The sequence below is a fragment of the Maylandia zebra genome, linkage group LG4, assembly GCF_041146795.1.
Source record: "Maylandia zebra isolate NMK-2024a linkage group LG4, Mzebra_GT3a, whole genome shotgun sequence".
NCBI lineage: Eukaryota > Metazoa > Chordata > Actinopteri > Cichliformes > Cichlidae > Maylandia > Maylandia zebra.
In genome coordinates, this window is record NC_135170.1 from 36,039,615 (window position 1) to 36,065,441 (window position 25,827).

The following is a 25,827-nucleotide window of genomic DNA, read 5'->3' on the forward strand; positions in this document are numbered from 1 at the left end:
TGCGAGATTTCAAACAGCTTTATTGTGACTGCAGATGCTCCAGTGCAGAAAAACAGCGACAGAAGAAGAAGCAGCCAGACCTGAGTAGGAGGCCAATCACAGCTCGGGGGACACTTGGGGACATTTTTATTATTATTATGAAAACTAATTAAAAATACTATAAATGCTTTAAATGAACTATGAAATAAAAAATGAACGGTGGACGGAAAAAAAGTTGTTTTCATGACAATCTTGATGCAAAAATGTTCCATTAATATTATTTTAAAATAACAATATTTGCAGCAAATATTTGAAAAATGTTTGTTAATGAGCACTGAAATGTTTTTTACAGAGTTAATGTAGAAAAGAGTTCAGTGAGCTTTGAGGCTGAAATCATCCCACACACTGTTTCTTTTTTTGGTCTTTGGTGACGTCAGAAGCTCTCAGACGAGAGCCAATGAAGCGGTTTGAGGGGAAACGTCACGAGGACGCCGCCGCACTCACGTGTCTGCCATGAATATGAATCTGAAGCCTGCCAGCTTCCATTAGCGCGCTCTTCAAACTGCTACTACAATTTAGCCTAGCATTACTTTGGCAGGAAGTGATGTCCCTAGAGTCTGACAGATGGCGAGCTGCAGTCTGGAGACATGATGCTGGTGATGGTGGTCATGGTGATAGACTTCCTGAGTGGACAGATCGATGGCGTCTCTCGTGTTTCAGAGGGAGTAAAGCTTCAGCTGCTCCTCTATGTCGGCCTCCGTCACCTCCTGGTTCGCCTTCAGCAGCTGGAAGATGGCCGCCAGCTGCTCCTGTTGCACCCTGGGATGTCAACACACACACACACACACACACACACACACACACACACACACACACACACACACACACACACGGTTAACAGTTTAGCCTCCAGGATCGTTTTTATTGTTGATCCTCGCTCAGGTGTTTTCAGATAGTGGGTTTGGATGTTCACTGAATGATTTCAATATGAATGAACCAGATTATTGCAAACAGCTAACAGTCTCACCATCTGCACCATCTGAGCCTTACATAGCTGCCTGCAGCTAGCAACCAGGTAGCACATCATTAGACAGTACTGCGCTGAAGTCTTCAGCCAACGAGCTTGACAATGAATGTTTGGTGTGAGCACCATCATCCTTCAGCTCTCTGAGGATCTCTTCTCCAGGCTTCTTGAAGGACGTTCAGAGCTCTTCTTTGGATGTTTCTGCCTCAGGATGTCCTTACCAATGTTCCCTCTAATGTTTCATGTGTCTGAACACACAAACTCCCTGAGCGGACACTTGGACCACAGTGAGCAACAGCAGACGTGAGCACACGGTCACGCCAGCATCGAATCCATGCATGGTTCATTAAAGTAATCAAATTACAGCATTTACATTTATGTTACACTACTTTTAGTTAACTGCTTTAGCCCACTTACAATGAAAATTTAAAAAAATCTTGTTCATGACCTGTGCAGCATGTTAACACTATTGGAAGTAAAAATAACTTGAACTCCAATTTTGAAAACACAACTTTCTTTCTTTTCTTTTTTTTCTTTTTATAAAGCTCTGACTTCTGAGTCTGTGGTCTGTTAGAGAGTCTGTAACTCTGCAAAATACAGTAAATAATGACCAATGTTGGGCAGGTAATGATATAGTTACTTCTTCAAAAAAGTAACTGAGTAATGCAAACAACAAGATTTTTTGCAGCTGTTTACCTAAAAATGCAGCCAAGGCGTTTTTTAAACAAACATTTCAAACTATTTACAGAACAATCAGCTGTTCTGCATCAAATCTGATGCCACGCAAATTATTTGTGCCGCTCCAAAAAATAATTTGTGTCCACTATGAGATGAAGGAGAACAACAGCCTGATACCTGCAGGCCTGACAGCAGCAGATGTGTCACTGCTGTAACACCTGTAACACTCAGCAGGCGCCTCATTGTTCTGACACACAACAAAACCATTGACTACACTTAGTTAGCAGAGCGATGCTACTGTGAACTGAGGAGCGATTGTCCTGATGTGAGCTTCTACTCAGGGTTTTTTCTTCATGTTCAGAGCAGAAATGTTTTTGTTAAGAAACTGGATGTTGTGTTTTTCTCCACAATTTTAATTATAAGCTAGATACATTTCTACTAATGAAATGAGTTTGCTAACAGCAACAGGGATGAGTCAGTGAGTCAGTTGGGTTTGTGAATCATGATTCACGAGTCAGTAAAGTGATTCTCGAGTACTGAACGATTCGTTCATGATTCGCGCATCACTACACGCCGCTTTGCTCGCTAAAACAGCGGTGTCGGCACATAAGGACGCTGTCATAGCCTGTCAACGTTGATTGGCTGCATATATACGAATGTGGGATAAGGCGGCATCGTTCTGATCCCGTACAGGAGCAGCCAGTCACTGTCTGACTAACACTGAAGAACAGAATTGTTAACGCATTTATTTTAATTTCAATTCAGGTAGATTTTTTTCTGTGTGCAGAGGCCGTGCAGCAGTGCAGAATTGTGCACGCGCGCAGCTTGGGGGGAACATTGGTCCCCGCACTGCTTCAGGAATGCTGAGCTCCAGCTCTGGGGAGGCCCATCCATGACTGATAGTGCTCCACTGTGTGTTGACATGCTTTCACTGCGCTGGCAGTGTGTATGGGATCATCGTCAGGCTGAAAAATGAGGCTGCCAATCAGAATCTTTCAGATGTTACTGCATGTGGATCAAAATTTGATTTTCTTCATTAATCAGCAGTTTTAACTCCAACACACATCCAGCTAAATGAAACCAGTCCAAAGACTCTGGCACTGCAAACGTCTCTGAAAGTGTTTCCACTGATGATTCCCAGCAGTGGCTGTAAGCTGACAGTATTTCGTCTGCCCCTCCTCTGTTAGGTCTTGAGGCTGAGATAAAACAGGAGCGTTTCAATCATCTGCATCTTGATATTTTGAAACCAGACTCGTCACTCATCACTTTTGATCCTAAATTCTCAGTGAGAGATCTCTGAGCTCATCAACCCGACAGGCTGGACGAGCTCAGAGATCAGCTGAGCAGCAGGCTCACCTCCTGACCTCTTACAGCCAGAGGACATCTTAATGCAGGTTTGCCATATTTGGAGGGACTTTCATTTTTTGTGTCGTCTGTGGTTACACTTTTAGTTTTTCATATGTTGCCTCTAAACAACCACCTGATGGTGCTGTTGTCTCTGTCAGCTCCACCTAAACTTTGAAGCAAAAACAGGAAACAGGAAAGAATAAACAAACATCAAGAATGGGCAAAAGTACTTTTAATAATCCAGAATTTACAAAACAAAGATCAGAAAGACTTTCGCCCTATGACAGCTGGGATAGGCTCCAGCGCCCCCCGCGACCCTGAAAAAGGATAAGCGGAAGCGAATGGATGGATGGATGAAGATCAGAAAGAATCAACAACATGTTTCACGCTTTTATTTCATGGTTAACTTTTAAAATCACAACTGAACACTGAAGCCAGCAGGAACGTTTTATTGCAGCTTGTCGTCTAATTTTCTTTCTTCATTTGAAACCAGCAGTGAGAACCAGGTTATACTGAGGTTAACTTCATTAACATTCACTCACATAATTAATTTGTTTGCTTCAGAAAAGCTGGACACGAAAAGCAGACAGAAAAGAAACTCCTGGAGGCACTTTGGTGTGAAGACGTTTGCTTTTCACAAGCAGCTCAAACCTCAAAACTCAACAACAAGAGAAGAAAGTAGGACTTCCTGCAGGGTCTTATCTCATCTCTTCAGAGCCCCTCATCCTCACAGATCAGCTGTAAGAACACAAAGAAAACACTAGTTTGAGATCACAACTACAGGAAAACTTCTAAAAATGACTCAAACCGTCTGAAAATCTAAACCCGGTGACGCTAACACGCACCAGAGTTAGCGCAGTTTAACGTGACGTTGTTCTGGAGTCACCTCAGCTCTGAGAGATGCTAACGCCAACACTGACTCTACTCGAATATTCAGGTTTATAGATGCTGAAGTTTTTTGGGCAGAGAAGTAAACGGTGCTGCACCGAAAACCTCCTCCAGGTTGCTTTGGTGCCTCGTAGTTTGCATAGAAGTCGCCGACTTGCAACGAGTCGTCAACGACTCACTGAGCTGTTGTGGCAGAGCTCGCCTTCAGAGTAAAAGCTGCATGAAATGTGTTGGCTACAGCGATAAGGCACAACTTTTACTTTGAAAGCAAATGTTCTGTTTCCTGTGGTTGGTGTTTGCAGTCTGATCCAGTGCGAACAGTGTTGCCAATTTAGCGACTCTGTCGCTATATTTAGCGAGTTTTCAGACGTGAAAGCGCGTATGGCTTTTACTCTCAACAAGCAGCGGGTGCTGTAACGCAGTCAGTTCTTTTACTCTTATGCTGTTTTGTGGATCACAAGGTTTAAAACTACTTATAAACACAAACACAAAGTAACTCCACCAGAGCGCCTATTTCGGGTCACTTGCCGGTCCAAGCCCGGGTAAAGGAGCAGGGTTGGAATTGTGACATTAAAAAAAACAATAATTGCTAAAAGAAATTTAATTTGTAGTTCTAAATAAACTCTAACTGCATTTAGGACGTTTTTAACTCCCTTTATGTCTCTTCCACGATGTTATTTCTCTCTCCAACAACATAGGTTACAATTAGATTAGCATGACCAATTATGCAAATTAGGCGATGACGTCATTTAGCGACTTTTAGGACAACCAATAGCGATTTTCCTTACTGAGGAGTTGGCAACACTGAGTGCGAACCACAGGAGACTGCAGAGGTCTGCTACCAGAACATAAAACACACACAGGTTTTAGGTGCAGCACTTTGGGGCTGATGTAACCTAGGCAACAGTCACCCTCCAGTCGGAGACAACACGCGTTTCCTTGACTGCAGGTTGCTGAGCGGTCACCGGGAAGCCTGAGCTAACAGTTCAGTGGAAAGTCCTTCACGAGTGACTCCAGCTGATCGAGGCGACCAGAGTCAGAGGTCAGTTAGGTTAACTAGTTCGACTCATGGACACGTTGCCTAACATGGTTAATGACGGCTCTCCTGACAGGTGAAGCAAAGGGCGGCACTCACCGTTAGCTGAGCCGTAGCAGGCAGCATGCAGGGTTAGCAGGCGAGCAGCACAGCTGGACAGAAGCTGACAGATGTGACGAGACCAGAGCGAAGACAGAAATAAACGAGCAGAGGCGAGCGCTCGATGAGCAGCCGGTCCACAGCGACGCTTCACCTGCACAGGTGAGACAGCAGCTGCTGCCTCAGGCTACAGCCACAAAGCAAAGGTCGCGACAGGAAGGACGTGGAACAAGTAAAGCTTGTATTGTGTTTCAACAGCACCTGAACATGCGTCACTAACACGTTTAGAAACGCTCTCTGCTTCAGCAGCCCCTCGTCACGGTCGGCGTGGAATAAAATACTCCATATGACAGGGGTGGGGAACTCCACAGTGTCCTGGTCCAGGCTGACGTTGACTGTGTGACAGCTGATTATACTCATATGAGGTATTATTATGGTTCTTTTGAATGTGTGGTGTGTTTGACCAGAGGAGGGCGCTGGTGAGCTCCACGCTGCGCGCAGTGGAAAAGTCCAAAAAAGAAACTGAGCTCAGACGCAGGCGGAGGACTCTCCATCAAACTGCTCGTTTTCTCCATAACAGCAACCGTTAATTATGGGCCACGGTTTCCTGTGCTTTGGATAAAGCGCTGAACTGTTTGGCTTAAATGATTCAACCTCTATTTTTATGGATGTGTTTAAGCGCCTCCAGGACCCCGTCTGAATCATTGTAACCCTGCTCTGACGCTGCACAGTTTCTGCAGGAGGCTGATATGAAGTCTGGCAGCCCGCTGCTAGAATCACAGCAGCAGTGATATCAAAGTCCACACCCAGAAATTAAACTGCTCCGGACGAGGCAGCAGCTGTGACGTCTGCTCTCAGGCCTTTTCTCAAAGTTTGCAGCTCCACTCGTCTGTGAGGCAGACGAACAGTAAAATCGAGTTACTGTGGCCTCTGCAACCAAGTGTTCCAGTAGTTTATGCAGGTCAGGAAATGTGTGTGTGAAAGCTGGAGACTGAATCAGAGATGACCGGATACTCGCAGGACAAAGAGACGGGCTGGCAGGAAACATGAACCAGGAATAAAAACCAAATCCAATGATTCTCAGTCACACCTCTGCCTCCATAAACAGGCAGTAGCCCTGAAGTAACGGAGATAATGAAAGCTGTGTGTCTGAGGTCAGCGGCTGGACTGAAGAGGAGCATCTCACCTGTCTGAGGTAAAGAAGGCAGCGCACAGCAGGACCGAATCACATGAAGGGGAGTCTGAGGACCCGTCCACGCTGTGACTGCAGCACCAAGCCTGATCTTCTTCACATGACTCAAAGAGTTCCCATCACACGTCTGTGAAAATGCTCCCAGAGCTCGTCCAACCCTGGAGCCTGGGAAACTCACGTCAGCCCCAGCGTGGTCACGTGACCCCGGCGCTCTTTTCTTTTAGATTAAAAGCTCGTGAAGCCTCACAACACTGAGCGCGCTCCTGCTGCAGCTGGAGGTGGAGCGTCTCCTTTATCCCCACAGAGAACATGTGACCCACATCAGCCGCCTTTTGTCCCTGCTGGGTCACACTCAGTTGGTACACTGCTGGGAGGTTAAAGGGGCGGGGCTGAGCTTCCTGTTAGCAGACGGTGAAGGACAATAATGATAAGAGGATAAGCAGCCGCTGTCTGGAGCGGCGGGCTGGTGTAAACACAGACCATGTGACCAACAGCAGAGGAATGAGCGTGAAACAGGGAGGAGCATCAGCCGCAGGGATAGACCAATCAATAATCAGTCATCAGCACCTCATGCAGAATATCTCACTGCAGAGACAGGAAACGATTAAAAGTTGGGACACGCCCACTCGTGGGCAGAAAACACAAAAACATGTTCTCAGTGTCAGCAGGGACCCAACCAGCAGCTGGACCCGAACGTCCACGGGAGACACAAACACAGACCCTCCCCACGGAGGAGACTCCACGGTCACAGTGAAAGAAGTACCACAATGGCGCTACACGCACGGCTTTAATATCCCTTTAGTAACATTCTGTTTTCTTTTAATGTTGCAGCTGAAGCGAATCACACGACGGCTTCTGTAAACGCTGATTCTCAGAGTTTATTTTTATCGTCATTTTGCAGATTGACTCAAATAATCAAATCATTGCAGTTATTACAGATGCTCTTTAATTATGTTCCTCCAGCACATTTAATTGCTTTGATCAACATGTTTGTTCTCCTGAAGAAACTTCAGATGAGAGACGTCAAACCTGCAGCTGCTGTCGGCTCTGCAGGAGAGACGTTAATCAGTTTATAGCTTCTTATTGGACGCTTTGATCTAACTGGCTGCATTTGCTCTGTTTCTCACTGTGAATGTCGGCGTCAGTCTATCTGTGCTGCAGCGTTAGGGGTGATTAAGGACGGGCAGGGCTGAGGGTTCAGGGAGGGGATATTCTCCTTACCAGCTCCTTCCTACCACACTGAGTCTGCTGAGGCTGATTACAGAGAGGTAAAATCAGACGTGAGCTCTATCCTGGAAAGATAAAGGTGGAGGCTGTCAGACACGTCACTCATACAATCCAGAAAAACGTGCAAATTCTCCAGAAAAAAAAAGGTTGGTGCATGCTGGGATATTCCAGGAGGGGCGGATATAAAAAGAAGCTTAAATGAAAAGTTTGATGATCACGATTCTGTGTGTAACTGAACACGGCTATCAGACACATGCACGCGGCGTCATAACCAAATTATAAGTGAGAGCAGCACATCACAGGTGTCACATGATGGTGATCCTCCCAGTATGCACAACATGTATTCTGATGAATAAGGATGCAACAGTCCCAGTACAGGACGCATCAGGCTGCTGCAGCAGGACTGGGACCAATCAGGGATGAACTTTGACCCAAACCTGTGCAAAACAAACTGCAGCGCTGGCTGTATCTGTCTTTGAAACACGCCCATCTCTCTGCATGCAGCAGCTGCATGCAGACACCTCATGCACTAACGTAGATCCATCACATGATGCATGACAGCTGATTACAAGAGGACAGAAAAATGACTGTTTGTGGTCAGTTAGCATCTTTTGTGCAAGCCTCTGTGTCCCACAGTGAGGAGCGACCTTCAGTCTGGAGGGACTCGCCCTTTCTCGAGTTTCTCCTGACTCAGAAGGTTTTGGCCTCCAGGTGTTTGACGAGGCTGGGGTCAGACTGAACACAAAGGTAAGGTCACTGCGCAGCTGGAAGCAAACATTCAGAGTTTAACAGATGCTCGGCGAGGATTCTGCACAAGCTTCTCTCAGCAAACTGAGAACAGAGAGGCCTCCCCTGCTCCAGGAACACAGTGCAGCAGCAGCACCAAGCCACACAAAGCTCCAGTGTCCAATCAGAGCGCTGCAGACGTGCACGCCCCACACCGACAAGAGCAGAAAATAAAAACGGTGAAATCTGCCAGACTTTCGTCCGCAGGCTGCTTCTCTACTTAACTGTGATTCAACAAAGAAGCAACGGGAACTCCGTCCAGCTGCAGGCTCACAGACGGGCACAGACAGCATGTAGCAGCAGATTACATAACACTGCGTTCAGACAGCGTCAGCCTCAGGACGCGTAGAACAGACACGAACGGAGGAGACAGAAGCTGCTCTGGATGTACGAACCAGAGCGCTCTCTCGCTCCAGCGAGGACGGACCGAGTCCTCGGCAAAAGTCTCGATTTGAATAATCAGCTGCCTCAGTTAAAATTCTGCTGGGATGGAAACACGGGAGTGTGTAAAGAGCCTCAAGAGGCAGAGCTGCTCCCAGCACAGGTACGACAAAGGTGTACCTGAGGTGGTGCAAAGGGAGGCCATGGTTCTGGTTCCACACCGAGCCCAGTCTACACAAAGCAGCCGTTTACTGTCGGTGGGTTCAAGTCTCCACCTTTCCTGCTTCTCCCATTCATGGCGTCACGCCCTTCCCTGTTCCCGCCCACTTTTAACCAATCAGCATTCGACTGACACACAGCATTGTCCACACTGAGCCACGTGCTGGTAGAGACAGCTCTCTAACCACATCCATACAATAGCTGGTTAATTAAAACCTGATGAGTTCAAATGAAACCACAGCTGTTTTTTGTTTCCTGAGCTCTTCCATCAAATCTTCCACGCCGAGTGTCAGAAAGGTTTAAGGAGCCAATCAGCTTTGGCTGCTCCGTGCAGCCGACCCGTCCATGCAGGATAGAACAGCGTGATCACGGCACACAGCACCAAGGTCAGTGTTAGCATGCAGTGAAACTGTCAGCCAGGAAACCAACCTCTGCTCCTCCTCCATGTCCTCCTGGGTCATCAGCACTGCCATCTTACTCTGTTTCATTCCCGGGGTGAAGCTCAGCACATCAGCAGCTGCAGCCACATCTGGAACAGCAGAGGGAGCGCAGACATGTTAGCATCTGGCTGATGTCAGCTCTAACTCATCAGCTCATACTGACAATACAAGATTTTTCTTTTTTTTATTCTTTATATTCATTTGCTGAGTGACTAACAACTAAAGTGCATCTCTGTTTTCTTTCTTGAAGTAACGAGAGCGGCAGGACTCACAGTTTTGGTGAAAAGTTCTTACTGTAGATTTAAAAGAGCTTAGAAGCAAAGTCCAAGCGGTCACATCACTGCAGTCTGTGGTTGATCATTTCTGCCACTGTATTTGTGCAGCAATAACCTCCGAGCACACAAACGCACCTGTCGCTCCAGCTGCTGCGTGACAGCTTGGAGGTCATATGGCGAGCCGTCAGCCTGCACGCCAAGAGCTTTGCTGCCTGTTCAAGATTAAGTATCATCCTCCTGCAGCAGATGGCTGCTTCACCTCTACGCACGCCGGCTGATACAGTAACCACGCTCTGGCTCAGCCAGCGTCGACAGCCGGCCGCACGGAGCACAGTTGTGCATCATGCATGAACCTGGATACTGATCCAGACTTGCAGGTCACAGTGATCACAGGGAGTAGCCGGATTTCCTCCTTGCTGATTCATTAACAGCAAATCAGCTGTTCTAAAATATATTCCTCTGGGTCACACATTGTATTTCAGTAGCCCAGCATCTGTGTACACTCCTAATGTTTCCTGGAAGTGACTTATCTGTGACGCGCAGCTGCTGGCCTCAGTTTTCTGCTCAAAGATTGTCTTCAGTGTAAACGAAGCTGACACGTAAACCCAGAGCACGTATGTGGGAGCTTCAGTGTTCACAGCGGGTTCAAACTTTCAGCACGTTTAGTCTGTTTTAGCAGCAGATATACTGAACCAATGTCATTGTCACATACATGTTACACCACATGTCACTGTTCAAAGCAAATGTTTTTGAGGTGTTGGCATTGAGACGTTCAGGAGCCTTGAGCCAACGGTTGTCGTGATTTGGCGCTAAATAAATAAAGCGAAATTGAGGAACCATCATTCTTCACTAAAGAAATCAGTACACAGGCTGTACTGAATTATTTAACAGGTTTTTTAACAAGTTTGGCTTTTCAAATTTATGTTGAACAGAAGAGGCCCCAGGATAGAGCCTCGGGGTGCTCCTAATATTTAATTACTGGAAACTTAGACACTAGGCAGTCCTTGGCCAAGAAATAAAACCAGTTCTGGACTCATGTGGTCCACCGAGGTCAACTAAGACCAAAACCTCTCTGAACAGAGACAGAAGAGTAGAAATGCACAGTCCAGCTAGCAGACTTACCATCATCCAGGATGGTCTCTGGTTCTGGTTCCTGCTTGTGCGATGGTTCTGTCAGACCTTCATTGGGTCTGGGAATCTGCTCAAGCGGTTCTTCGGGTTCAGTCGCGGACTTCTGGGCTGCCACTTCAGACACGAGCACAGGTTCTGGATCAGTAACAGGTTCTGGGACAGTTTTGGGTTCAGATATGAGTTCAGGGGACCTGTCTGGTTCTGATAAGGGCTCTGCTACAGGTTTGGACTCTGGGGTAGGTTCTGCAGCTTGTTCTGGGCCTGATACCAAGCCTGGTATGGGTTCAGACACTGCTGCTGTTTCTTGTGCTTCATCTGGTTCGAGAACAGGTTCTGGGCCTGACACAGCTTCAGAGACAAGTTCTGATACTGTGACTGATTCTGGAACATACTTTGGCTCTTTTGTTGGTTCAGGGACTGCTTCTGGTGCTGGTGGTTGCTCTGCTCTTGTCTCTGGCACTTTTATTGGTTCTGCCACAGGTTCTGGTGCTCTGACTGCTTCTGTGACCTCTGGATCTTCTGCTGCTTCCGGCTCAGCTTCTGATATCTGCGCTGGTTCTGGGACATGTTGTGGTTCTGGGACAGCCTGAAAAGAGAAAGATTATGAAAACAGTTCACAGCAGTGGACGTCACAGTTGAACGAGCAGCTCGCCGACTGTCAAAACTGAGATAAACCCGATAAACCTGCTGAAGTCTGGAATCTGCTTTGGGAAAGTTTATGAATGACGTCATCCTGTAATTCAAAGTAATTTTTGCTTTTGAGAAAATGAAACAGATTTCACGAAGGCTGGTTTTTGATAACTTTAAAGACCTTTATTACAAAATGTTTTTTAGGATTACAGACCGTTATTACACAGTAAGAGCACAGTTAACCCGTCAATGTGCAAATATTGTCTTGCTTGTTCAAATCTCACTGGCGCTGGATTTTGCTGACTCGGGGAACCGAACCCAGATGCTTTGAATCTGGGCCGCAGAGGAAAACCAAACAACCGCCATGAAACAAGAATTTCATGAAGCAGAGAAATGTAATATCACCCAGACTTGAAGGAAGACTTATACTTCAGCAATGAAAAATACCTGGACACATGTGGACTCCCTGTAATGACCTCTGCACAGACCAACTCATCTGGAGGTCATTACTGTCACTCGCAGCACCTCCACAGCAACACTGGGACAAATAAAACCCTCTTCAGCTAACCTGTCCCTTCCTTGACACCCAGCAGCTCATCCATACAGCTATGTACAGTGTATGTACTATATATACCCAGGTATATATCTAGCGGCTGACCTCCCTATTTGGCTCTACTGTTGCACCTGTCTGTGCTGAGGTTGCACACATCGACATCCAAGCAGCAGATCTGGTTTCTGCCTCAGCCTCTCTGCCATACCACCATCCAAGCTTTCCTCCTGTCCTCGTCTTTAGGAGGCGCTTGTGGCCTTAACCCCTGGAGGGTCTTGGGTCGATTTGTGGCTCTAAGCCCAATAGTGTATGCATTTTTCTAGGACCCTCCAGGGGTTAAAGAAACCAAACACTTGGAAGGCTTTATGGAGACGAAGGAACTTTGAACTCTATTAAACTGAGATCTGTGACTGCGTACAGTGAGCTCATTGCCGAGTTCTAGAAAGCAGTCCAAGATGATCTGAGCTTTGAGACCTGGAGCTGGCCTGAGGTCATACAGGGATGGGCACGGCCAGCAGCAACACTCGGGCAGTGTAAACCATACTAAGCTGGTACTGAAACCTCCCCACACCATCACACGAGCAGCGGCCGGAGCACAGGCAGGATGGATCCATGCTGTCATGTTGATTCCAAACTGACCGTCTGAACGTGACTCATCAGACCAGCAAACATCTTCCTCTGTTGGTGTGTGAACTGAACCCTCAGTTTCCTGCTCACACTGACAGAAGATTGAACTCCGGACCCAACCTGGCCACTCCGGACCCAACCTGGCCAAAGGAGATCCTGAGAGAGAACAAAGGACGCGACCCTAAGCGACGGCCTCGAGGTAAAAGAGCCGGCATCAGGAACAGGCTACGGGCTCGCGCACACCGCGCACCCATGCCCAGTATCCTGCTAGCCAATGTTCAATCCATCGAGAACAAGCTTGATGACCTCAGAGCCAGAATCAAGTTCCAGAGAGACATTCGGGACTGCAACCTCCTCTGCTTCACCGAGACTTGGCTGAACCCAGCGATACCAGACCACGCCGTGCAGCCGACGGGGTTCTTTTCGGTTTACCGCATGGACAGGACAATGGAGTCGGGGAAGAAAAGAGGTGGTGGAGTGTGTTTGATGGTGAACAACAGATGGTGCGACAGCACAAACATCTCCCCACTCACACGCTCTTGCTCGCCCAATCTGGAGCTTTTGATCGTTAAGTGTCGCCCTTTCTATCTCCCTCGGGAATTCACTGCGGTCATTGCCTGCACTGTTTACATTCCGCCTCACGCGGACTCGGACACTGCCTTATGTGAGCTACATGAGGCTCTCACACATCAACAAACACTTCACCGAGATGCCGCACTCATTGTTATGGGAGATTTTAACAGAGTGAATCTCAAACGGACATTTCACAACCTTCACCAGCACATCAACTGCCCCACCCGGGGCACGAGGACATTAGACCACTGCTACACCCTGTTCAAGAACTGTTACAAGGCTCAGCCCCTGCCGGCATTTGGAAAATCGGACCATTCCGCCATCTTCCTCATACCTGCTTACAAACAAAGGCTAAAGCAGCAACCACCAATCAGGAGGGAGGTCGCTCGCTGGACGGACCAATCGGTGGCCGCGCTGCAGGACGCACTGGATGACGCAGACTGTGACATGTTTCGGCGCAGCTCTGATGACATCAACATGTTTACGGAAGCGGTTGTGGGATTTATCGGGAAACTAGCGGACGACACAGCAGAAAGAACTATCATCCGAACGTTTCCCAACCAGAAGCCGTGGTTGGATAAAAACATCCGCGGCGCTCTGAGATCACGCACCGCTGCCTACAATGAAGGGCTTGTCTCCGGTAATATGGACCTATACAAGGCTGCGTCCTACAACGTGCGCAGCGCGGTCCGAAAGGCAAAGCGGAGCTACGGGGAAAAACTAGAGTCACAGCTACGACAGTGCGACTCTAGGAGCCTGTGGAAAGGACTGCGGACTATAACGGACTATAAACGACCAGCTTCTTCAATGATGAATGCAGAAGCTTCACTGGCTGATGAGCTGAACACGTTTTATGCTCGCTTCGACGGCTGCGCGCGCTCGGAGTGCACCAGTGAAGAAAATGCATTCGTCATCACAGAGCATGCCGTGAGGAACACCTTCAGGAGGGTGAACACCAGGAAGGCAGCAGGACCAGATGCAATCCCTGGCCGGGTCCTTAGAGCCTGCGCTGATCAACTAGCACCGGTGTTCACGGAGATCTTCAACCTCTCCCTGGCCCAAGCTGTGGTTCCCACATGCTTCAAACGGTCCATTATTGTCCCTGTTCCAAAGAAACAACAGCCCGCTTGCCACAATGACTACCGTCCAGTAGCACTGACTTCAATTGTGATGAAGTGTTTTGAAAGACTGATGAGAGATCACATCACTTCTTCACTTCCTCCCACCATCGACTCACTTCAGTTTGCTTACCGGACTAATCGTTCCACAGACGATGCCATATCTCACCTGCTCCACACATCCCTGAGTCACCTGGACACTGGCAGAGGGAATTATGTTAGGATGCTGTTCGTGGACTACAGTTCAGCATTCAACACAATAATTCCCTCTAAGCTTTTCACCAAGTTGACGGATCTAGGACTCAGCTCATCACTGTGTCAGTGGATCCTCAACTTCCTCACAGACAGACCCCAACAGTGAGGGTGGGAAACAAGTCTCCCCCTCCATCTCACTCAGCACTGGAGTGCCTCAGGGCTGTGTTTTAAGCCCCCTGCTGTACTCACTGTACACTTATGACTGTGTAGCCACATCCGACACCACCTCCATTGTCAAGTTTGCTGACGACACTGCTGTTGTGGGCCTGATCTCCGACAACATCGAGACGGCCTACCTGGAGGAGATTAGGAACCTGGAGACCTGGTGCCAGGAGAATAACCTCCTCCTAAACGTCAGCAAGACTAAGGAGCTGATCGTGGACTTCACTACAAAGCAGGCGAGGAATTACAAACCCCTCATCATCAGTGGCACGCCAGTGGAGAGAGTGGACAGTTTCCGATACCTGGGTGTCCACATCACTCAGGACCTGTCATGGTCCTGTCACATCAACACCCTGGTTAAGAAAGCCCGTCAGCGTCTCTTCTTCCTCAGAAGACTTAGAGATTTCCATCTGCCACTGAAGGTGCTCAAGAACTTCTACTCCTGCACCATCGAGAGCGTCCTGACGTCAAACATCTGCACCTGGTTTGGGAACAGCACCAAGCAGGACAGACGAGATCTGCAAAGGGTGGTGCGCTCGGCAGAACGCATCATTCAATCAGAGCTCCCTGACCTGCTGTCCATCTACACCAAGCGGTGCAAGTCCAAAGCTAGGAAGATTATGATGGACCTCTCCCATCCCAACAATGGACTCTTCTCACTGTTGAGGTCTGGGAAGCGCTTCCGCTCCCTTAAGGCCAAAACAGAGAGAATGAAGAGGAGCTTCTTCCCCCAGGCTATTCGGGCCTAAACCAGGTGTAGGACTGGACTCTCCCAAACACGTCACTATAAGACTGGACTCTCACACACGTCACCACACGCACCACCACACATTTCCTATAATCCTATAATTCCTATAATTTATAATCCTTATCTTTATAATCTCTTCTGCTATTTGCACATTCTTTACTGTAAATTTCTAAGTTAATTTGTAAATTTTGTAGTAAATTGTAAATATTGTAAAACTTTTCTTCTGTCATTTAATGGTCGGGCATTGTACAGCTACAAGCATTTCACCCCCATGTCATACTGTGTATGGTTGTGTGTGTGTGACAAATAAAATTTGAATTTGACAGGAGTGACACGGTTGTGTGGTGTTCTGCTGCTTCAAGGTTCAGAGATGCTCTTCTACATACCTTGAATGTAATGAAGAAGCTTCTCGGATGAGAGGTGAAACGTCTTCAAGCAACCTAAAGAAGTCCAGACGCTTTTCTTTCCAAGCTCCTTAGACTATTAGAGTTTCTGTTTCCTTCCTATCAGTCTGTCCATTCTCCTCTGACCTCAAAGCTTTTTCACAGAGAGGTATCATAAGGCAGCGGTCCCCAACCTTTTTTGCGCCACGGACCAGTTTATGCCCGACAATATTTTCATGGACCGGCCTTTAAGGTGTCGCGGATAAATACAACAAAATAAAACTAGTACCAGTACCGAAAAAAAGAAGATTTATTCATAACACACGTGAAAAGACCCAGGAAAACCGAGTAAACGACAAAAACGATAACAAAATAACGCTGAAAACCGATAAAAACCCTGAAAACTATACATTTCACACCTGAGCCTCGACTCTCGCAGCCCGGTACCAAACAACTCACGGACCGGTACCGGTCCGAGGCCCGGGGGTTGGGGACCGCTGTCATAAGGTACATCAAGTTTATAGGATGTTAAATCAAAATGACAAAGTAGTAAATCAAAGATTAGAAAGCAAACATCCAGCAAACGTCAGTCAGACAGTGATGTGTCACAGTCTGAGTGTTGTAATGAGGCGGACCATAACAGCCCCTGAACTAGAAGGTTTGGATCATATGAACAAAAATGTGACACGTCTTCTAGGAAATGGCCATTTTTATGAGTATTAACCGATCTTGAGCCCAGAGAAATGGAGGCAGAAATCTTTTTTTGATTTTAGGCCCGCTCTGCTCCATCGGTCTCGCCCTGACCCGGAGAGACCCCACAGTCTGCTGCTGGTCTCACCACAGAGACAGCTGGTGCACGCTTGTCTTAACCTCACAGCAGCCCTCCATCACAGCCTCACACTGGCATGGCATCTGTTTAGCCGGAAACACGGGTCTCTTCCTCTGAATTCCTGAGCTCTGAATCACTGAAATACCCACGGTGCTAAATGCAGCTCATTAAATCGCTCTGTGAGTCAGCAGAACGATGAGGACGGGCCCTGTTTGGACTCCGGGCCTAAACCAGAAAACAGTTTGTTAAAGGAGTGATGAGGTCATTGTGTGCAGCGGCGTCCTTTCATGAAACAAACATCAACTTCCTAATTTGGAGAACGTATCTACCAGGCAGCACAAAAGTTAATGTGTGACCAATTTACCATCGGCACATAAACCATCAAACTTACACGACTTAAACTCTATCGACAGATTATTTTTGATATGAATATGCAGTGAAGGGATGAGACGTTTGCTACGGGAGGTTTTCTGCTTTCTGTTCGTAGCCCGACTTCAAACGAGCGATTGCATTCATTCAGTCAGAACAGATTATGACACCAAATTAGGATTGTGAGCTCTTTAATTGGGACCATGTTCTAAACTCATTAACAGTCATTATAAGATATGATTGCAAGAACTTAGAACGTACAAAGGCTGAAGCTGGGATTCTGGAAAACAAGCTCTTCCACTGTGGATTAGGCTCAGTCACCGCCGCCTTCACCACCTCTGAGAGCACGTCCTGCTAAGCATATCTGTAACATTACACTGAGTGCTGTGCTCCTAAAAGCCATTTCAGCTCCATAACAGGCGCAGAGGAAGCATCAGCTCAGCTGGCATGTGGGGAATTCACTGAGCTACCTGAGCAAACCGGACAGATCACTCAGACGTCGGACACACGATGCAAACGTTTCAACCTCCAAGCTTTGCTTTGCTTCTTTTCTTAAACTGTTTCTTACACCTGCAAATTACAAAACAAGCCTTCAGGTTTTCTTTGAACCGCATACAGCAGCTCTGACAGCAGACGAGGAGCTCGGTGAGACAGGGAGGAGGTCGGGGTGGGTGGATGGGTCAGCTGATTACTTCAAGCTGTCAGGTAATGTTACAGTGGAGCCACAGCAGGTAAATGTTAATGAGGGCTTATTGGTGTTGTTTGAAGGCAGCTGGACGCTGTGAACACAGCTCTGCTCTTCTGTTATATGAGATTATAAAGTTTACAATGAAAAAGAAAAACGTAATTAATCAGAATAAAGTCAATCCACCAGCTGGGCCACGTGGATGTTACAGACTGCAGGTGATTTGGTCTCATCTGATATAAGAATTCTTGCTCCACTGATTTTGGAGACGGTTGCTTGGCTACAGTTGTCATTTGCAGGTCTTCCCATAAATTTCATCCCAGTATGATTCAGCTGAGGGCAGCGTGCCGAGGCGAGCGCTCCAGCCTCTGTGTGAACAGACTCTTTGTTATCCTCCTGCTCGCTGCCCTATCTCCACTTCAGCTGCTGACTCCACCTCCATTTACGACGGAGACGCTTCCACCGTGTCCTCTCACACAGATCATCTTACTTCATCTCATACAGACCAACATCTGTGAGACAAACATTTAGATTCAGAGTGCGAGGCCAATCGCTGAGACCGGCCCTTTCACATCCTCTGTTTCAGGCTCTGGTGGTGCTATAAAGAGCAAACTCCTCCCCAGCAGCTACAACCAATAAACACCAGGAAGTTCTCTCAGAGGCCGGGCGGGGACAGGGTGTGGTTGCGGCGGTGGTGGTGAGGGTGACGGTGCCAAGCTCAGTGTAATCACCACATTGTTTTGTCCCGGATTTGATGCCCAGCCAGCAGCTCTGTGGAGCAGAGGAGTACTGAGCCAGAGCCGAGCAGGCCTCAGAGGGAGGAGGAGAGGCAGGAACGGCGCCAGGCCGGGGGAAATACCAGCAGAGGTATGTCAGGCTGGAGAGAACGGCTCACAGCTTCCACGACTCGCTGCTGCTCAGTTTGATAAAACCCAAAGAAGACGAGAGTCTCACATGTTTGATTTCATGTATAGTTGTTCCTGAAACACCAAACGTTGTGACTGTTTCCTCCCAGAGTTCAAGCACATCCTGTTGAAACCTCGGCTCTTTTTATCTTAATGACCTTGTAGTACCATATCACCCTATTAGAGCACTTCGCTCTCGCTCTGCAGGCCTACTTGTTGTTCCTAGAGTATTTAAAAGTAGAATGGGAGGCAGAGCCTTCAGTTTTCAGGCCCCTCTTCTGTGGAACCAGCTTCCAGTTTGGATTCAGGAGACAGACACTATCTCTACTTTCAAGATTAGGCTTCAAACTTTCCTTTTTGCTACAGCATATAGTTAGGGCTGGACCAGGTGACCCTGAATCCTCCCTTAGTTATGCTGCAATAGACGTAGGCCGTAGGTCCTCCCCTCACCCCCAGCTGGTTGCAGCAGATGGCCCCGCCCCTCCCTGAGCCTGGTTCTGCCGGAGGTTTCTTCCTGTTAAAAGGGAGTTTTTCCTTCCCACTGTCGCCAAAGTGCTGCTCATAGGGGGTCATATGATTGTTGGGTTTTTCTCTGTATGTAGGGTCTACTTTACAGTATAAAGCACTTTGAGGCGACTGTTGTTGTGAAATAAAATTGAGTTTTCACTATCAGCAGGTCAGTTTTTCTAGCAGCGAGTGGCATATCTGGCCGAGAGCTGTTTTCATGCGTCTCAGCCTGATTTCTCCTTCTTGTTCAGCCGGCGTGACTCTGTGACATGTTTCTGCTTAGCATGTTGGACTAATCCTTCTGTTAACGTTACTCCACCTCCATCCAGACTGCAGCCTAGATAAGGCAAACACAGAGAGAGCAGCGCGTTGTGCCCAGATTAATGCAATAAAGAGTTTTTTATTGAGCTGATGTGCTCGGGCTGGAAAAAGTGCTGCTTCTCGTTTAACACGTGGACACAGAGGAAACATCTTTAGCTCAAAGTCAACAGTGAAAGTTGTTTCTTCAGAGCTGGTTAACATTTCCTCTCCTTCCTCATTCTTTGAAAGTGTGTCGCTCGTGGCGAAGCAGCTCTCCATTTATGGAGATGTGAGTGAGCTCACGTTGTGCAGCTTTCACCGGAGGAACGAGACGAAGCTCTGCTGTTTAGTCTCTGCATGAACATCAGAATCAGCACAAGCATCAGCTGACAGTGAAATAAAAACACGTGTTTTTAAAACTTGAATATTCTTCATGGATTTTCTTGGAATAAATCTAAACGTCTTAATTCTTTCCTCTGCGGCAGTAAAATGTTAAATTAATATTTAAATGATTCTAATTAGAATAATTATTTCCCAAACATAATGTTCCTTATGTTTTGGTCCCCAGCTCTAACACCACAAAATGATCATTTGACTAAGTCAAATAATCCAAACTAAACAGTGTTTTAATCCAACGGTCAGAGCAGGAAACTCTTCCACAGCACATCTACGGAGCAGGAAGGCTGAGGGTTTGATTCCCAAACTTTCTTCCTTCTGTCTGAATGTAAGTTTGAGGTAAAATAGAAAGTGCAGCCAGTGTCCCTTTGGCTGTGCTGCTGTCACTCCCACACAGAAAACAACACTCGCTGTGTTCCAGCTCTCAGACAGACGTCCTTTATGAACGCTGTGAGATGGCCCACGATGCATTGCGGCAGTCGTACAGTAAGCCTGACAGCTGCAGCTCGGTGTGCTTGGGTAACGTTATCAGAGGAGGCTCAGCAACTCAGAGTCGCTGGATTTAAAAAGTGGGATCAGCAGGTTGAGCTCACAGCTGTCAAACATGCCCACGCCACAGCGCCACACCCACCTCCTATAGGTGGTGTCAGTGTGGAGTTAGTGTCTGGCACCAAATATAGACGGTTAGTCGGAGACCTGTTACACATTCTGCAGGCTGTTTAAAGATGGCGGGCAGATGGTTTGCATGTTTAACAGCTCTCACATCAGCAGGTATTCAAACGAGTCCAACACCACAGCTTGTGTGTGCATTTCACTCCACCCTCCCAAAAACAGTTCAACATTTCCATAAAGACGAGTCAGAGTGTGCACAAGCAAATCCACCAATCACAGGGAAAAGGTGGTGACCATGTTTGGGCATCGGGCCTCCAGTCGTCAGTCCAGAGTGCACCCGCCGTTTACTGGTGGACGGTTATTAATCACTCACAGAGCAACACACACAGGTAGCTCGAGGAGAGCAGGTGGTAACTCGGGGCAACCAAACATCCAAATGAAGCTCTACAAGCTGCAGTTCCTCTCACGTCCACTAGAGGCTCCCATGTTAAACCTTTATTGCAGAAATACACATGTTCACAGCCCGATGCACAAACTGTCGGCCTCTGTGGATCGTTTCCTCCTTCACAACACCTGTTTATAGCTCACCTGTTTAAACTGTATTTAGATTCAAGACTCTTTATTCGTCACACGCATAGTTATACAAGTATAACCTGCAGTGAAATGTAACCTGACACGCTGCTCGACTTGTGCAAAAGGAGGGAGAGAGAGAGCTTAATGTTGGCATTAAGGCTCCTGCATCTGCTAGCTTCACCTGAGCTGGACCTCTGGACCTGTTTGTGCGGTTGGGAGCATTGTTAATGACATCATGTGACCAATAATATGTCTGCTGTGAGGTCCCTGTACCAACAAACTGTCCAATAAGGCTGAGCTAGATTTTGATTGGCTGTTACTGAGAAGTAGTCAAGTCAAGTTGGCTTTATAGTCACTTCAACCATATACAGTTAGTACACAGTGAAGCGAAACAACATTCCTCCAGGACCAAGGTGCTACATGCAACATAAATTTACAACATAAATTAACAGAAAACACTAAACTAGCTAACTAAGAGGCCTAGTTAGCTGCTAGCAGAGACAAGACAGACTGACCTAACATAAATTACAGCATAAATTAACAAGAAAAAACAAACAAACAAACAAACTAACTATCTAAGGAAGCTTTTTTTTTTTGTTATCAGACAGCAGAAACAAAGTGCCCGTGCAAATGTGCAAACAAGAGCAGCGAAGTGACAGAATGATAGAAAAACACAACGTAACATAATAATAAGGTTTTGTGATGCTAAAGTAATGCTAAAGGTTGCTATTGTTAGCCTTCTTTTATTTTTGGTTTAAAAAACCAAGATGGCAACAGTCAGTATCTCGACGTCCGTTTTCCATATACAGTCTGTGATAACTGCAGTTTCACTGATATGTAACTAATATGTTAGTTAGTGATTAGTCGATATAAATAAAGATGTAAAACAAAAACAAACAGCCACTAAAATAAACCGATTCAAGCAGGAAGTTCATGTGGACGTAAAGGAGCACCTGCCATCACCTCCAATAATCAGACTGAATAAACAGCAGCTTCCTGTCATCTCTGTCTGATCTGCCAGTTATGCTTTCAGCCAATCACCGTTAACCTAAACACACGAACACAGATCGACTGCGTTTGGTCCGAAACTGTTACAGAGGAAACATCATTTTACCTTAATGAGAAAGTTTATCTGAACTTTATCCAGTGAAAAGGAGCCAATATGAGAGAGAGGGAGGGAGAGAGGGAGAGAGACAGGGAGATAGGGAGAGTATGTCTCCTGTGGACAAACAATAACCTGGTGTTTGCTGTTATTCTCTTTTTAATCATCTGTTTATATAAAGTGACAGTAAATGATTAAAGTATCTGGTACCGCCTTCTTCAGACGCAGGTGATGAAACTGAAGGACTGAGGCATTAAAGGCTCCTGTCTGACAGGCTGCAGTTACAAACTGCGTCTCGTTTGTACTTCTTACATCTTTTATTGCTTATTGATCAGTTTTGGAACTAAAGTTCATTTCCCGGGTTCGTAGATCTGCGTTTTATCAATTAAAAGTAGCCGCTTCTTTAAAAAAACAAAACAAGCAAACAAACAAACAAACAAACAAACAAACACCAGTCTGATCAATAACAGCATCGATGGAGCTCACCTGGATCGTCTCGGCCGCCCCAATGTCCTCCACGCTCGGAGCTGGAGGCTCTGGTCGCAGGGAGGCTTCGGGCTCTTCTTCCAGAGCTCCTTGTGGAAGAAGGTCGTCTCCGTACCCGAGTTTGGACCTCTTGCTCCCGGCAGACGAGGAGGAGACATCGGGCTTCCTGCTGAGGAGCGACGTAGCGAAATAAATGGCAACGACGGTGAAGAGGATGGCGGGGACGATGACGGCGGGGTCCAAGTCCATGATGAAGAGCCGAAAAGTCACGGAGTGTGTGTTTGTTCAAGAGGAGGCTGAGGACCGTGTGTGTTAATCAGGCTGCGATCACACACTGAGCCTCATCCCGCCTCCTCACACAATCTGACCTCAACAGCTGACACTGACACACACACACACACACACACACACACACACACACACACATACATACAGGGGCAGCAGCCGGATCTGCTTCAAAATAAAATACTCCAAGTGGGTTTTCGAAATTAAAGACCGAAAACTCAAATGCGGGTTCAGAGTGTTTAATACAAACCAGTCGTTTGTACTTTTCAAAATAAGAGACCTGACATGTAGGGCACAATAACTCGCCGGCTTCTTGTTCAAATGAACAGGACTTATACAACTTTAAACTATCTGACACACAGGCTACCACAGCATTGAAGAATGGTTTCAAAAATTATAAACCCTACAAACAGCATGTAAACCCAGTTAGATATTTCAAAATAAAAGTCGTTAACAAAGGGGTAAAAGAGGCATCGAGGGCTAATTTTCAAGCAGATAAGCTGCTTACCAAAGCAAAGCCCCAAGCCTAGTGTCTGCGTGGGCATTTAGTTTTCTTTTCTTTAAAGTGAATTCAAAGGCACCGGAAGCTCTGCTCGACTGCAGCCCGACCATCAGGCTGAACAACAGCTTTAAGCGGTCACGTGCTGAGCATTTCCTGTGCAATACCTGCAGTCAGAGTGCGAGTCTGAAATACCTGTTAGGATCTGTTCCGCTGCCATTATCAGAATTATTATCTATTCTTTTTATTTATGACTGAATATTTTCTTTTCTGTTGCTCTTTCATTCTAATGGTCGCACATCAAGTTCGGCGGTGCTTACGATGAGAATAAAGATCAACTTGTGTTCTAACTAAATAAATCTTTAAATGTTTTTTGTTTCCCACATTTAAAACACAACAGACAAGAAGCCTGCCAACCAGCAGACGTTTCAAAGGTTATAAATGGTGTGCGTACACTTGATTGGGCACACCTAGTTATCTGCTTGTTAAATAATGAACCAATAAGCCAATCACATGGCAGCAGCTGCTCACACGCAGGTATGGTGAAGACGAGCCGCTGAAGTTCAACCTGAGCATCAGGGTGATGTGACGGTGGCGGGGTTGTTGGTCCCTCTGAGGGCGGAGTCTCATGGATGTACTAACGAGGTGTACCTAATAATGTGACAGTTCAGATTTTAACATACACATCTCCTACCTGCAGAGCACATTTTAAAAATCTGATTATTAAATTCTCCTGAAACACTTCAGAAAACGAGCTTCAGGTTCAAGACCAGAGAAACGATGCATTTTATTTTCTAAAACATTTTTAATAATCCTGTTGGGCTGCATAAACAATTCAAGATTTAAAGGGTTTATTGTCATGTGTATGTAACGCGCGGCGACACTAAAGCGATCGCGCCAGAATGTCACGCTAAAAAGAAAGATTCTTTAAAATACAAGGGGGAGCAAGCGAGTCAGATACCACGGGCACAGCGAGGAAGCAGGTCTGATCAGGAACAGTTTATTACTGGGCCAGGGAGCACAAATAAAAACACCCTTAAAATGTACGTAATAAAATGTTTGCTCTCTACTAAAAACAATTCTAAAACCCGTAAAACTACCATTTTCTACATTCACTAAAACCCCCCCTGCTATAATTAGGCCACATGTTCATTATGGGTCCATCAGCAGGCCAGGAATTCCTTCTTTAGAGCAGAGTCCACGCCAGCCCCGTCTTCGGCAGACAAGAAAGAGCCTCCCATCTTCTTGTCCTTCCGCTGGCCCATCACTTCCCAGCCCGGCTTGCGTTCTGCACCCGAATCCATCATGCGACCACCGCCACAGCTCCCCTTGCGTCGGTGTCCTGTAACATAACAAATAGGGGCCAGAACCTCTGCCCTGCTGCCAATCACACGCGTCGTCTCTTACTGTTGCCGTTCCATGAGGTCAGGACTGGGTCGCCGCATCACACTGGCCATCTCGCATTAACCTTCCAGTCTGGGGCCTCTCTCTTCAGTGCTCAGCTAGCCTGTTTTTAAAAGGTCTTTACACAGCTGATAGGCCACCTCTGGACACACCCCTGCCTCAGCAGGTGGTCCCTATCAGCTAATTTGTCCCATGTGCAGCCAGTCCACAGTGGATAAAAACCATGTCACATAAAACACTAAAAACCATGCAAACAAAACGACACCCACAAACAAACACCAAAATCAGAACAAAAACAATATACAAGATAAATACAAATTTCCACTGTGTGACATGTACAGAAGAAATTTCTCTGTGCAATGAAATTCTTCCTTTGCTGTCCACACACACAAGTTTGGTAGGGTTGAAGGAACAAACTGAGGATAAAAATAAGACAAGTTATTAGGATAAAATAAGGATAAAAATAGTAAAAGACATGTAAATGAAGACAAGTGAGGTATACAGTTGTCAATGTAAAGGCATGTACAAAGGAGCTTAGAATGCAAATTGCAGTTGAGGTAGGTTCAAGAGTCTGATGGCTGTGGGGAAGGAGGAGTAGCTTTCACACTCCTAAACCAGAGGCGGAGCCAGACATTTGAAACACCCGGGGCTTAGCCCTAAAGGGTAGTATGCATGTGGGATTTTTTATTTTTTTTTTGGGGGGGGGGGTTGAAATGACTGAAGGATTAATTGGCTCTGTTTTGAGTTTTGTTCAAAAAAGAATGACTTCATATAGGGAAAAATATATATCACATGTGCAGGACACCTTAAACTAGTTTTTTAATTAAGCAGCAAGAAAGAACAAAGTCAGGCTGTATCAAGACACGAGGACTAAACCCCGATTCAACCAGACCCAGAACTGATCCGGAAATAAAACAGGACTACAACAGTTCAAAATCAGGACTACTGAGGACTTAACCAAGACAGAACTAGAATCAGAACTAGATGATAGCAGCACTAAAAATCATCATAGACCTGCACTACACTTATTTTTTAATTCTACCAAAGTCCAATATTTAGATTGAGAAAAGTTTATATAATTATTTATCCTCGTTGTGCGAACAAGCTGCAGAACTTAATAAATATAG

At 46.5% G+C, this 25,827-nt stretch overlaps 1 protein-coding gene across 4 annotated transcripts; it reads right to left on the reverse strand.

Moving 5' to 3' along the window:
- si:ch73-366l1.5 (FILIA-N KH-like domain-containing protein) lies at positions 1-22,906 on the reverse strand. Of its 4 annotated transcripts, XR_013098438.1 has the most exons (6): positions 22,513-22,905; positions 10,694-11,288; positions 9,286-9,385; positions 7,371-7,535; positions 5,052-7,290; positions 3,244-3,766 (listed from the first exon to the last, which is right to left on the reverse strand). XR_013098438.1 is itself a non-coding variant. In XM_012920591.5 (5 exons), exons 1-4 carry the CDS (start codon positions 22,759-22,761, stop codon positions 7,502-7,504), a joined length of 978 nt encoding a protein of 325 aa, XP_012776045.2. In that variant the 5' UTR covers positions 22,762-22,905; the 3' UTR covers positions 3,244-3,766; positions 7,465-7,501. The 4 variants fall into 4 exon arrangements, 3 of the variants coding, with proteins under 3 accessions (XP_024658043.2, XP_012776045.2, XP_004556540.2); XM_012920591.5 differs by lacking the exon at positions 5,052-7,290 and having other exon boundaries at positions 7,465-7,535; XM_024802275.2 differs by lacking the exons at positions 3,244-3,766; positions 5,052-7,290; positions 7,371-7,535 and adding an exon at positions 1-798 and having other exon boundaries at positions 22,513-22,906.
- Between the last annotated feature and the right edge of the window lie 2,921 nt (positions 22,907-25,827).